Source organism: Strix uralensis, chromosome 24, assembly GCF_047716275.1.
Source record: "Strix uralensis isolate ZFMK-TIS-50842 chromosome 24, bStrUra1, whole genome shotgun sequence".
Classification (NCBI taxonomy): Eukaryota; Metazoa; Chordata; class Aves; order Strigiformes; family Strigidae; genus Strix; species Strix uralensis.
Genome location: NC_133995.1, coordinates 8,007,253 through 8,021,899, shown reverse-complemented (window position 1 = coordinate 8,021,899; position 14,647 = coordinate 8,007,253). Strand labels below are relative to the sequence as shown.

Below are 14,647 nucleotides of genomic sequence, written 5' to 3'. Positions count from 1 at the left end.
CAGCGGCCCCACCGAGCCCTTGGCTCGCCTGACTGCTCCCGTCTCCCTGCCTGACGCCTGCCAGTGTTTTCAGCGATGTAGACACCATGTTGCAATCAAATGGCTATCCAAATATGCAAATCCGGGTAGGAAAGACAATGTAAATTGTTTGTTTATCCTCCTCCCTTCCCCTTGCACAGCCCCTGAGGCCGTAAATTATTAACTTTTGGAAGAGCTGGCATATCCTCAACAGCAGCCACTCCTGGCAGGGGTGGGATTTGTCACAGCTCGGGCAGGTTTTCCTGCAGGAGCAGGGAGCTGTCTTCTGGTGGGGTGGGTGGATACTGGGAGCCCGTCACACTGAACAGGCCACGTGGCTGCCGTGTTAGTTCCCTGCTCGCTCAGCGGTATGGGCTGGGCTGGCTTTGCCTTGCTGAATCCTGCAAATTTGGAAGTAATGGGTTGGCAGCACCATCTCCAAATTTTTAGGCAGGGATGGTATTGTAGGAGGCTTCTGTGGCAGTAAGAGGTGATGGAGATTGTCAAGACGTCATAAAGAAGTTATGTGTCTGGAGAAGAAAAAAATCTCTGCTGTGTCTTGGCCTTGTTGTGCTGCCTGGGGAGCCTTGGGGCCTTCTTTCAGGTTTCTTTTAGAGAGAATCTACAAAGTTTACAATCTTTGTTACTCTTGAACACCTGTGGTCAGTCACAGCACACTGGCAGCCTGCATGCTCCCCTTATGACTGCAAAACTTTCTCATGGATTGGGGAAATTGCATCCACTTCAGTGGAGAAGGAGCCTTTGCTTTAACTCCTGCCCATTGCTTGCTAGCTCTTTTCTCTGTCTCCAGGTTTCAAGCTGAGATTTTGAATTAAATTCCTTTTCTTACTTCATCCTCCTCCCCTCCCTGCCACACCGCCTCCGCCCCCCCCAAAAAAATTGGAATTTGGCTGCTATGAAGTCACCTGTAATCTGTTTGTGCTTCTTCCAGATCCGAGCAGATGGTCCTCCCCATGGTGGAATTCAGTATGAAATGGTGACAGTTTTCAAGGACGGGAGCCCAGTCCTTCGAGACATGGCCTTCTCCATCGATCAGAAGTATCTGTACGTCATGTCAGAGCGACAGGTAAGGCGTCTGCTCCCGGAGCTCCCTGCTTGCAGCTTCCTTCCATAAGGAGTGTGTTGTTGGAGTATACGGAGCCGAGGTTGTGTGTTGAGCCCCATGGTGCTGGGATCAGGACAGGTTGGTGGAGCACCAGCAGAAGCTCGGTTTTATCTGCCTCTGACCAGAGATTGTCATCAGTGCACGGGGGAGAGGGTTGTGCTCACTTTTGTCTGCAGGCATTGGGAACTGAGCTGAGCTGCTGTGGGGGAAATGTGGTTTGGGGCTCTGAACCATCCCTGCCTGGATAACGAGATCCTGAGCCACGAGCGTTACGGCTTCACTCCCTGCAGCGAGGCTGGCAGGCTGTGGTTTTGCATAGCTTTGTCTGAGCATCCTTTATGATGGCTTTACCTATTTATTTATTTACTGGGGTATTTTAAGCAGTTGCAAGCGAGTGATGCTCGCGCACAGAGGTGGGACCAGGCGTGGTGTGGGTATGTGCTCTGCCAGCAACGTTAACACCGAGTCTGTGCTGTGCATCCGCTGCCGGGCCAGTTCTGCTGCCGCCCTGGAGGTGGCCCCAGACCAAAAACGCACAACCAAAATGATTATGAAAGGAATTTATAGCCGGATGGTCCACAGGAGTCTGTTGCTTAGGGGAGCCGGTACAATATAAATAATCTTGGACCTTCTGTTCTTCTCTGAGACAAGAAAACACACAAAGTCCCCACCATTAAGCCAGACTTCTGGGTTCACTGACTCTGATGAGCATTTTATTGGCTATTACTCATGACTGTATAATTCAGATTAATAGAGCTAGTGCCTTGTGGGTGGTGGAGACAGGAGAAGGGATGCATCTGAAGATGTCTGGATGCTAATAAATTGTTCTGTGTTGAGTTAACCCTCTGGTCACTAACAGCTTTCCATGTCTGCTGGTAAACAAATATCTGTCCTCCCTCCCACCTGCTCCGAGAGATGCTACAGAGAGGTATCGGTGTGAAGTGCTCAAAGATCTGCTGATGGAGGTAGAGAGTGAGCAGCTATCGTAGCCGCTCACCTTGCACTAGGGAGCTCACAGCTCCTCACAGCTCCTCTCAAAGCCAGCAAAACTGTTTTGCTAACCTGTAGCAAACCAAAAAAAATTGGCAAATACTTAGCTCGGTTATAAAGTTATTTAAAGCCAGGGAATAAATACTTTTGAAGAGTGCAAAGTCTTCTCCCTGCTAAAAGACTTAACTGAATGAATCCCTGTGGTTAAAGAAGGCATTAGATATTTGTTAGAGCAACTCAGTGACAGAAACTGCCATGAACAGCTACAGATTTAGGATCCCTGTTCCAGCTTGGACTTGAATTAGATGGTAATAACAAGGATCTGTGCAAACTTTGAAATCAAATTATTTTATTAAAATGTTAATGTTGTGGTCATTTTCTCCAGGAGACATGTGCTCCTTGTGCTTATGCTAGGGAGGAAACGATCCAACATATATCTCAAACAGTTGAGGAACTGTGTTCCTTAGGAGGAGAATCCAGTGGGAATGCCTCCAACTCATCTTTTATGAGGCGAGAGCGTCTTAATATTCATCAAAGTGCTAATTTGCTTAATTGGGAAACAAAAAGATGTGAAGAGAATTAGCAAATAATAGAATATTCCTGGAACGTTAATTCCATTTCCAGCCAGAGCTCTGGCAAAGCACGTGCCTTGGGGGAGACTCCGGGAGCGGGGGGGACACCGTCCCTCATCCCTTGCAGGTCGCACTGTAGGAGTTGCCTTTTGCCCTTGTATTTTGCCTTGATGCGTGCTTTGGGTCCAGAAGTCCTCGCGTGCTGTTACATATGGATTTTGTCAGCTCCTGTGACCCCATTGCCCTAATCCGGGCGATGTGATAGTTCAGCAAAGTAGAGAGGGGAATATATATTTTTCCTGAGTGCTATATAAAGGAGCCTGAGGATTGAAAAGGGGTCAGTACCAAAAGAAGGAGAAAGGTCCACCAGCTTCAGAGGGCTGAGGCTGTAAATGGTGGGAAGTGCCCTCAGAAGTACTGAGAATATACAGTAAAAACGTCTTCTGAAGTCTTGAAATCTGGAACAAAATGAAATTCTGCCACAGTAAAATAACATAGAGAGCAGCTGTTCTTAACGTTGATCTGCTGCATGTTAACATAGTGGGGGAGGATTGTCCAGAGCCTGTGATTTTAAATATCTGCTGAGAAAGAAACAGGATACGTGCCTATGTCAAAACACATCTTTGAAAAAATGCTGTTGTTTTGTGGAATTTGGCTGAGAAACGTGAGCTTCTCAGTACTGATCGGCAGCAGGTCTTGGGCTCTCGCGGCTGCGGTGGTAGGTACAGACCAGCGACGAGACGCGACGCTCCCTCCGTGTCGGACTGTGTGTTTATGCTGAATAAACTGAGATGTGTGGATGCTTCCCAACAAAGAGTAGATGTAACATTTTGGTATGAAGCCCATCTTCCTTCTGTGCTAGCAGCAGCTAGGATCAGCTTTATGCTGAAATGCATTAGGGAATGTAGTCGCTTCATCCTAAAATCTGGAGTTGTGGTTGTAGGCACAGTCCTTCCCCACTCCCCCTGGCTCCTGTCCCAGCCCTGTCTGTGCCTCGCTCCAATTTATCCGCAGTCCTTTGGAGCTCTCCATGAGCCGTTCGTGTTTCATTGCCAACTTCTTCCAAAGCAGAATATTTGACATTTGATTTCACTCCCACAAAGCACAGAAGCAACAGTTGCACAGCCCAGTCCGGGGGAGAGAAGGATAAAGAAACTTTGCTTCCAGCTACTTACTCTGAGGTCTTTAACCACATGATTTAAGAGTGCTTATTAGCAGCTTTTACAAGCTCTCTTCCCCCTGCACCTGGTTTCAAATAGTTCTTATGGCAAAAGAGGAACGATTCTGGCCCTGACTATTTAAAGCAGAAATTAATTTCTCAGCATTGCTCTGGCAGGCAAACACCATTTCTGCCCGCAGGCTGAGCGAGGCTGGGATAGTGCTAGAAGCTGCGGAGCTGGAGCTGTGGCGCGTTAGCGGAGCTAAGTGGGGTGCCAGGCTGGGACTAGGAGCGGGGCTGCCGGGCGTTGGCAGCGCTGTGCTGAGCTGGAATAGCCGTGGGTGCTGCGCCGGGGCTGCGTCAGGCACAGCTGTGGCGAGAGGACTTGCACCGTGGCTCTTCTCAGCCGGTGCCCAGCGTGAGCTGCCTCTTGTTTTTCACGGGCAGACAAATTCAATTAACGGTTTCTATCAGGGAAAAAAACAAAACCACAAAATAAAATATTGACGTGGAATCGGTAGCGTTGCTGTCGTGAGGGGCTCGTCGGCTGCTTCGCTGGCCTGTGCTGAGATGGTGAGATGTGAGGGCCCCCAGCGATCAAGCAGCAGGCGAGGAGTTAATGGCAATGGAGGGCAAAACCAGTGACAAATGTTGTGGGGCCACCAAGAGCCCCCAGATTAAAAATCTTCCCATTTTAATGGTGAGTCTGTCATGGAGCCCACACCAACAACCCTTGCATGTGCAGAAAAGCTTCTCCGATTTCTTGCTTTCAGGGGTAAAGACTGAGGCTTACAGGAAAAGTGCTGGATATATCGAGAAGTGGCTTTACAATTCAGTCCTGAAGCATTAATTGTCTGTGTGTCAGGGAGACGGTAGGCTTTTTGAATGTACGAAAGCTCAGTGCATTTCAATTAAATAGGCCCTGTAGGACAAGAGCGATTTTATGCCTCCAAGGCTGCACCCCCTTTTCCCTCGCTGTGTCTGCGCCGTGCGAGTTCAGGCTGCCGCAGCACTGGATTCACAGGCGGCAGGTTGACTTTGCTCCCACGTCCACCTTCAGCAATCGCGAGCTAACCCTGTGAGAACTGGTGGGCATACTTCAGCGTGGAGATTTATATAAGCATCAGCGGAATTGGGGCCAAAGATTTTTGCAGCTCTTGATAGAAGAACAAATTTTGTTATTTTTAATCTGGGAGTGAGCGGAGGCTCAATCAAACGCATGGCAGGCACCAGGGCAGGGATTGCCGTCTCCAAAAGATTTTACCACCTAATCAAGGGCTATAAACATGAAATTTAAAACAGCGTGATCAAAATACTTGCAGGGCTTGTTGGAAGGAATATCCCAGAGCTAGCGAAGGGGAACGTGGCCCAGCAGGTCTCTTCCCTGCCCGAATGCAGAGCTGTAAGCCCGGACTGCGGAGGGGGGGTGCAGGAGGCAGCAATGGGTGCAGGGTGCTGATGGGTGCAGAGGAGCCAGACCCCGGGGCAGGCACTCCCCCTCCTCTCATCGCCTCTTCCCAACCTGCAGATACACTGTACTGAGATGTATTTTTCCTCCTTTATTTCCCAACGCTTTTTTCAGGTAATGCTCTATCACTTGTTTGCGTTAATCATGTAAAATAGTTTGATGAAGCGCTGAGATCACACGATGCGGGTCTGCTCCCTGATGGGTGAGGCAGCACCTTCCTATGAGATACCTGGCCAGGACATTGCAAATGCAAAATTCATCATCCATGAGCATCCTCCAAAATCCCTGCGTGTTTCTTTGCCTCAGAAACGCTGCTGCTCTCAGCTCATCCATAGTTACTTTGGTGGTTAATTCTGATTTCATTCTGGTTTTCTACAGGATGTAACAGAGCAGCATGCTGCTCTGTGACTGGGAACCTCACCAGTCCCGTGGTAGAAATAATAACACATAATCACCCAGTGAAATGCAGATAACATCAATTAGCACGGCAGAGCTCAGAGGGCCACGGACCTCTGTAGCCTGACATGTGCTTGAGGAATCCTTTGCTCCTCTCGTGAGTACCAAATGCTCTGCGTGCGCGGTGCTGAGCCCCCCGTGCCCGTCGCAGGGTAACCTTGCCGTAGGGGGAGGCAAGGAGTGTTTAGAGGGTGCAAGGCTGATGTTTTGTTGGCTTTAAGCGAGCACTCACTAGAGCACCTGAGATATTTCTCGTGGCTCATGTGACATTTTTACACCCGGTTGATGTAGTTCAGAGACCCTTATGCAGAGTGTTATGAGCTGCGCTCCCGCCCGTCGCTTGGTGGGAGGCAGCGATGATTAATGCCAGTCCCTAAAGATTCCCCTCACGCCGTGGCGCGAAGGGCACGGCGGCTGGGAGGGCAGAGCCGCTGCCTGCTGCTGTAAGTGATGGCCCCTGGGTGCTGGGAGGGGGCCAGCGCTGCTGCCGGGGAGCGTTGCTCCCTGCGCTGGGGAGCCTGAAGGTTATTTGAATGGAAGAGGTGGAAGGGGACGGTTTATGTGCCTGCAGGCGCTTTGTCCCAGCCTTGTCTCTTAACCAGCGAGGAGCAGCGCTCTAGACATCATCACTGTGCGTGCATCAGCGCTGGGGCACTGACCAGTATGACCAGTACTGACCTGGCCAGGAGGGTGGCTCTGCGGAGGGCCGAGGGAGCGGGCAGCGCTGCCACAGCTCGCTCTGACCTGTTGCTTTCCCACCGAGTGCAGTTCCTCTCTCCCTCCTCCATATACATCACTGTGGCTTTAGGTAAAGAAACTGTCTTTTAGTCTGCTCTGTTAGCTGTGAAATATTTGCTTTGCAAATGCTCCGGTGTCAGGAGCTGCAGATCTGCAGGAGTCTCTGAGGATAATTTGTTGCGCAGCTCCCTGTCCTGTAACCCCGAGATGTTTAAGTCCTGTGAAAACTGCTTTGCTTTGGACTGAACTTTCTGGATGCTGATTGAGAGGGAGGCCCGCGGAGGCTGCCCAGATGATTTAGAAGAGGTTGGAATTGGAGTGAGGGCTGAGAAAAACAAGGAAGTCCATCAATTCTGGAGTAGCGAGGCTGTAAATACTGATGGTGTCCTGAAAAGAACTGAGAAAACACAATAAAAAATGCAAGAGATGTGGATAAAAGGGTCTGGAGTCATCAAGAGGGAAAAAATGAACTGATTAAATTTTTAACTACATTATCTGCTAGTTGAACAGCCAGTTAGCTGGACATAATCTTAGCAAAGTTTGAACCACTGGGACAGGGAAAATGGCTCAGCTGAATCCCACTGGAGGTGCCCAGATGCCTCCCATGAACTCTGCCACCTGTGCCAGATAACTGTGGGTGCTGCAGGGCTCACCGGTCCCGTGCACGGCTTGCTTGGGGCTGGGGGGACTCGCTGCGACCCTCGGTGTCACCAGCCTGGCTGGGACCTGCTGCTGCTCCAGCACATGGGGCTGCAGAAACACACTTGCCCAACTTGTGTTCCTCCCCCACCGCTGCCAGAAAGGTGTGAAAGAGCCATAAGCTGGGGCAGAGGGGGAGCAGGGTAGGAGGAGGAAGGAGCGAGCGCAGGATGGGGAAGAATCCCCCTGAGCACCCCGGTCCTTGCCGCCGCTGAGCTGCTGTCCCCGGGGAAGGGCTGTGCTCCCCCGGGAGGTTTCACCAGCTCCTCTTCCTCCACCACCTGCTCATGCTACATGCCCCTAAAATTCATGAGTTGATGCAGGTTTTTTCCACTTTTCTCCCTGTAGTCAATTAGGAATAATTAATAAATTCTGCTAAAAACTTGTCTGAGATCGTTAACAATATCTACCTGACAAGAAGGATGTGTTAATTAACATCAATTGACCAGCACGCTGCCTCGTTTCCCAGCCCGTTTGTCCCGCGTGCCGCGCTCTGGCCACGCTGCGGCTGCTGCGGCCGTGTCCGGGCTGGTTCCAGTACATTCCTCCAGCCCCGGAGCCTGCCGAGCTTTATGTACAGACACAAAACGTTCAAGCATTCAAGGGTGTGGAGTTGAGTCTTTGAGGTAATGAATACTTGACTAGTAAACTTTCCTGGAAGAAGTGGTAAAAAATGCCCCAATGTAAAAATTAAGGTCAGTGGGTTTGTTTTTTCTAATGAGTTATATTTTAGACATTGCTCATATGGTTGTTTCTTTCAAGTGCTTGCCAGGTTTGCTTTCAGGGTTTGTTTGTTTTACTTTGTTTTTTCTTTGTATTAGTCTATTTTTTCCCCTGCCAGTCACAACCACAGGGTTCCCATGTGTTTGCTTCGGCATTTGCTTCCCTTTCCAATTCCTCTTCCACAGACCTATTGTTTAATTTTCAGGCAAGCAACCACAGTCCTGAAATATTTCCAGAATTTCCCTTACACGCACATACACGCACCCCCCTTCTCCTTTTCAGCACACCAGAGCCTTGGGTGTTTGTGAGGGGACAGTTGACATCCTCAGTAGCTGCGGGAAGGTCTAATGTCCCTCCAGATTTGATGCCACCAGCCCTACTCCATCTCAAAAGCAAGCTGAGGCTTCTGATGCATCTCTGTGGATGATGCTCACGTTCATGGCTGAGCCTGAGCAACGCGGGAACGCTGCGGAGCTGTGGGTTTGCTGCAGGATTTGTGTGTTTGGATGGACAGACGGACACAGTCTCCTTAACAGGAGCAATGAGAGAGGGAGAGCTGCATTCCCAAGAGAAAATTACTTGAAAGAGAGATCTGAAATTTCACACTCAGTGCTCAGCTATGAAATTTAAAAGCAAACCTCAGATTCCTCTTTCTCTCTACTAGCTAGAGCTTTTTCAACTTTTTTTCTTCCCCCCTAATAGTTTGTCTTCTCAGCAAATGAGTTTGGCGGCTATTCAGCCGGTGAGGAGGGGAATTGTTCACACTGGGCGCTAACAAAAAAGAAACATAACTCACAATATGGTGAGGGGAGCTCTGAAATTGCACAAATTATTCTATTTTATACTTTAATTAGTTTGAATTAGCAATGGGAATAGATGCATAAAATGATCCAGTGAAGGGTGAAATGGAAAAAGGGATATGGTATAGAGAATCACTTTATTATTATGAAGTTTGCAGGAAGTAAGCGCTGACGATGTGCAGGCACTTGCCCCGCTGAATCTTTTCCCTGTGAGCTCAGACCTGAGGACTCTGCAAGGAGGGACGACAAGTTGTCTCATGCAGCGCTGCCCTTGGGCCCAGGCTTTGCATCTGCACCCCCAAGCCTGGGAGCCTCCAAACAACGTGGCAGCGTTTGTGGTGGCTGGGAGTGGGATGGGGAGCGGCTGAGCCCCCCTCCAGCAGCCGCTCTCCAGGCCTGGCTCCTGGCTCTTCCTGGAACCTCACTATCAGCACCAGACTGAATTCTGTGGCTCAGAGGGGCAGAAGGATTTAAGAAAGTTCAGATCCACCCTGAGTCTTAACCTCCGAGCGTGCTTTGCCATTTTCTATTTTTCCCTTTAAGATTCTGAGAAGTTCTGCAAAATCAGACAGGCTGGGTTTTGACTTCCAGTGTATTTTTGTTTCATTTCAGATCAGTTGAGGGAAATGCACCTACAAACACAGATTCCTGTAATAATTTTGAAATGAGCAGCACTAAAAAACGCAGTCTAAGTCCCAGCCCAAACCTCTGAACGCAGTCAGCCAGCAGGACCCTTAGGCCAGTCCGACTGGCACAGCTTTAATGCCAACAAGTATTCAGCTTTAAAACCAAATCCCCACCAAACCATTTGAAAAGTTCAGAAATGCTCAGGAAAAAGTTCCTGCAGATTCCAGATAGGTTGAAAATGATGGATGTGCCCCAGGGGAACTGGCTGTAATGGTGTTGCAAGCTGGGACTAAATATAAAAGTTAAGGCTGGTTGCAAAGCAGAAAAAAAACTGTTTGTGGGGTTTGCTCTTGTTTTCCCTCCTCCTTCCCTGGCAAATATTTTCCCTGTTAGATCTTTGCTGTAGCAAAAATGTTGAGTTTTTCTGGAGCGTGCCAGATCGTGGGCATGGGGGAAGGTGCAGGGGTTTCTTTGGGAAGCCTGGGACATTTCTGGAGAGCCGGCAAGGTCAGCATCCCAAAAGAAAATCCTGAGCACCAAACCCAGCAAAGCTCCTGGCCAGAGCTGTCTGAGCAAGAAGCCCCTCCAGCCCCGAGGGCCCCTCCAGCCCCGTCCCTGCCCCGTCCTCGGGAGCCACTTGATAACTCTGGCATTTCTGGCTGATGCTAGCGAGGAGAAGGAGCTCCGTTAATAATCTCCTATTTATTTTAGCAGCACGCAGGAATGTGCCCAGCAGACTAAACACTCTGGCCTCCCCTCTGTGCCGTGGGGCTGGGGGGCTGCGTGCCAGCCCCAGCCGTGCCCAGGGCTGTGCTCAGGATTTTCCCCTGCCAAGTTCGCTGGGGGCCAGGCGGAGAGGAGCACAGCGTTCCTCAGAGCTGGAGAGGGCTGCGCAAGCAGAAATAACAGTGGGGTCCTGAAAGTTTCTGTGCGGGTGTAAAAGAAATCATTTTTATTGTAATCAAGCTTAGAAAGTGCTCCTTGCATGGGGAGATTGTTGTTTTCCCTCTTCCTTTTTCCTCTGCGCTTGCCTGCCTGTTTGGTTATCACAGCTGCCTAATTTTCACTGGCTTCTTTGCAGCAAACACCACCAGCCTGTGAACATTTTGCTATCTGCTAACAGATTGATCCTCCCCAAAGCCCTGTGAGATGGAGCAGCCATATCACTTTTTAGATGAGGAATTCAAGCATAGAGATGCTATGTGACCTATCCTAAGTCACACAGGAAATCTATGGCAGCGGAAGAGATTGAACTGAAACCTCCCAAATCCTTAGTCCCCTAAGAAAGGACCAGTCTTCATTTCATCACTGTTCAGTTCGGTGCTCCATAGTCGCCGTGAGGTGGATGTAGGAAGAGAAGGCACTGGGCATGGTTTGCAGTGACAAATAGTTTACAAAGTCTTCATCAATGTGAGCATCACCTTCCCAGCTGCAGTTAGTCATAAGGACTCTCAGCAATGTACCTTTAAAATAAATAAATCTCCATAAACAGGCGATTTCAGTGCACAAAATCACTTTTAAAGCATTTAACCTTCGTCAGTAAATCGCCAAGTGCCTGTCACGAAGGGGGATGCTCCTCGAAGGTGATGCTGTGGTGCCACACAGCTGGCCGGGTCCTCAGGAGCTTGGGGAGCGTGTTCCTGTCCCGGCAAAGCAGCTGGAAGTGGCCGTAGCCGGCGGCGTGTTGCCAGGCTTGACTGAGCAATAGGTTGATCTGTCGTGGCAGCCCTCAAGTTTCAAACGAGATTTCATGTGCATTGCTGCTGCCAAGCTACACCTGTGAATTTTAATAGATTCTGGGTTTTTCTTCTTCCCAGACAGGGAACTTTTTCCTCCAAACCTCCTTGAACTCTGGCAGGGCCAAGCTGCTGGTTTTGATGGCAAAAATGAAGCTCAAGTGGGATTTTGCCGTTTCTGTCTTGAAGTGCCTACGTTATATAGAGCGTGTCTGTAGCTCCGTCCTTCCCAGGTACATACAGAACAGCATCACCGATTTCTGCTTGTCCGTGCCGACAAAGCAGGGCAGAGTATTTTGTGCTTAAAACTAACCTGAGTAGGGGCTCAACCAGTAGGTTTCTGCTGTGTTTGCAAAGGGCTGAACAGAGAGGCAGGGCCACTCTCTATAATCCAGCCTTCCTACCACGTCTGCTCACCTTTCTTTGTTAGACAAAAATTGGAGATGTTGGGGTTTTTTTTAATCTAAGAAGTGGCAGGAAAAGATTAAGCTTCAGTTGATCGTTAGTTATCCTTCCAGTCTGCTGACTGTAGCCCAGCGAGCTGCTCAGTTGCAGAGGAGTTGGCACGGGCGTTTTGGAGCGTGCTGGAAGCTGGCATGTAAATACTGCTTTACCCAGCCTTCAGATGGAGCAAAATAATGTTTCAAATGTGTATTACTGAAGTCAGGGCAGCCATGGATGTGGCAGCGGAGGAGGAGGAAGGTTTTAAGGTGGTTAAGGAAGCCCAGCACGCTCGGCTGACACCGGGTTTGGTTGGTTATAGGAGTATTTTAAGTGATGAGCGCTATTCTGAAGTTGTGCCACCAAAAACAATGACACATTGCCTCCTCCCCTCCCTGGCTCCACTTCAGAGTGTGTCTCTCCAGTTTCTCTTGCAACACATATTTATCTGCTCTGTGCCCTTATGGCTGTTTAATTAGTATTCGTGTTTCCTTTCAAATAGAAATTGAGTTGAGTGCTCAGAGAGCTGGAGCGACTTGCACTGCGAGCGCGTCACGTGGGCAGGATGGTGCCTGCTGCTCTCCTGCACGTGGTATTGAAAGACCTGGAGGAGACCAAATTAGGTTGTCAAGACATCAGAGATGCTTTCAAATAATTGAATTAAAAGACGTATTTGGAATCCTGTACCAGCAGTGGAGAAGTGAGAAGATTTGAGTAGTACAGGGGGCCCAGAAACAAGACCCAAGCACTGAGGGTCTCGGCAGCGGAGGGGGATGGAAGTGCTGGGGGGCTCCGGGCTGCCTCAGCCTGGGCTCACAGTGACCCAGAAGAGAGTCGGAGGCAGGGACGTGCCTTTTGCTCCGTTAGTGACATGCTGAACGATCCTGGTTGGTGCTGAGGGCTCCAGAGTGCTACCGTGATAGAAATAAAAACCCAAATGGCCAAAGTCAACTGGCATTTAAGGTAGAATTTGGTAAATTTGCTGCCGGCTGCCAGCTTCTTCTCTTGCTGGTTGTCTGGGCAAAGGCTGCGTGACAGAGTCAGCCCCAGGTAGACCCAGCTGCACTGGACATGTGCTGCACACGTGAGCATCTCCCATCTAATCTGCCGTAATTGGACGGTATTTAGCACCAAGGCTCATGAATGATATTTTCATTGCCTCCTAACAAGCTACAGTTGTTGCAGGCTTCTTCCCATCCCTTTAAGAAGTGACTCACAGGCAGGCAACTGTCAGTGTCTTGGGTGCTATTAATATCTCCATAAGAACACGATGATATTTTTTTTTTATTTGGGGAGGATGGGTGTTGAAAAATAACTCCTCCTTCTGTGGCTGGGCCTTTGTGTGAGCGAGCCGACAGTCCTGCCCACAAAAAGAATTTGCTTAAAATCCTTCCATCCAAAAAGAGCTGACCACACTAGAATAGCGTTAGTAGAGAAACTGTGCCAGAAACAGCATTCCTGTGACTGTGGAGTGTGCAAACTCCAGTTGGTAGTCAAAGGCAGGCTGGATTTTTCCATTTTAGGTCTTTGCTTTCAGTGCGCGTGGTCCAGGCTGGTGGCCTGGGACCCAGCTCAGTCCCTGTCGTCTCATCCAAGCAGGATGCTGGTGGAAGCATTAAACTTGTGGGAGAAGCATCCCTGTAAGGCAGCAGCGTGGTCTCGGGGGGTCTGGGTTTAGGCTTTGCATAGGCGTGGGTTTGCTGCAGCAGAGGATGCACCATTCCAGAAAAACTGCATGTCATCCAGCGAAGGACCTTGAGCCGTCCGAGCGCATAAGGGGGTGGCTGGTTGAGGACTCTCACTGTCCTCACAGGGTGCAGCAGGGCTTGGGGCTGCAGTTCCACCTGCCACCACCCCACACGCAGAGAGAGACCCCTGAAATACCCCTGCAGTCCCCTCCAGTGATGTCTGCAGGGCCGGGGGCCGGCAGCACTGTATGGGAGCGGTGCTGCTCACCCCAGCTGGGCTCCTGGCCAGGGGAAGGAGAGGTGAGAGTGCCATTTAGATCCCAGCTGGCAATTTCCTATCCTTTCCTAATGGACTGAATGTGGTCCCCATAACTATAAATTTTCCTGTCTTGGGTCAGTTGAAATTGGAGACTTAATACTATAGAAGGGCAGGTTTTTATTTTATTTTTGCGCTCTGTGTAATCACATTGATGGCAGCGGTGTAACAGTCTTGAATTATGGGTGACCAGAGAAAAAGAAGGCATCTCCTTAGCTCCCTGTTGTTATTGTCTTTGGGTGCAGAGCAAAATGTGTAGGCTCCGGGCTAGATTGTGTAAATCTCGTTAGAAAGCCATTCCCAGCTAATGAAACCCTGGGAGAGAGGGATTTGGCTTCCCAGCCTTCAGCCTTATAGCAAAGGCTGGAATAAATCCATCTTCAGTTATGTGTAGGCTGTTCTTCCCTCTCCCCCATTGCGAGTGTGTATTTATTGGTGGAGTCGAGATACCGTCGGCGTTGTTTGAGATCAGCCGCAGGTCAGCAATTTGTTGCATCTGCACCTGAATGATTTCGAGTGACAATTATCTTCTCTTAAAAAAAAAAATAATAAAAACTAGTGTGCAAAGAAATCTCACCTGGTCTTTAATCCTTCTATGGAAATGGCGATTAGACATGTAAATAATTATACCTCCCCCACTGCGAGCCCGCTCTGCAGCTTGCTTGGCAATATGTATTAATTCAAGGGGCCAGAGCTGTTAAGGAAAGCTGTTGAAATGAAGTATCTGAGATAAATGCATCTCATCTTTCCCTGTTTGTGTAGGCTGAGAATGTGCCTGCCAGAGCTATAGATCCCACTTGGGGTCATGTTTGTTTGGCTGTGACTCTGTTGCTCTAAGCTTGGGTTTACCAGCTCCTACTGTGTGAAATACGATTGTCTTTGTCCTCCTTTGCTTGACGGCCATGATGGCGTTTGCTGAAGTTTTGAGCACATCTACTGTATTATTGGTCTTATTAATATAAAGATGTGGCAGATGCCTCGTAACGCAGACTGAGGCTTCCAGCTCCAGGCCGTGTGCCTGGACCTGTTCCTCCTCTGCAGGTTACGGGGGTGATTTGGAGACCCCGACATCGAGGGCCCGCTGCCACCC

General features: G+C 49.5%; 1 protein-coding gene across 2 annotated transcripts in view; it reads left to right on the top strand.

The window, feature by feature from the left end:
- PLXNA2 (plexin A2) overlaps positions 1-14,647 on the top strand; it is a 175,517-nt gene that overhangs the window by 70,346 nt on the left and 90,524 nt on the right. For both annotated transcript variants that reach the window (XR_012632173.1, XM_074893865.1), the window contains exon 4: positions 971-1,105. Coding sequence is in view for 1 of the 2 variants with exons in the window: in XM_074893865.1 (XP_074749966.1) it covers positions 971-1,105 (135 nt within the window). In the remaining variant the exon portion in view is untranslated. The remainder of the gene's footprint in view (positions 1-970; positions 1,106-14,647) is intronic.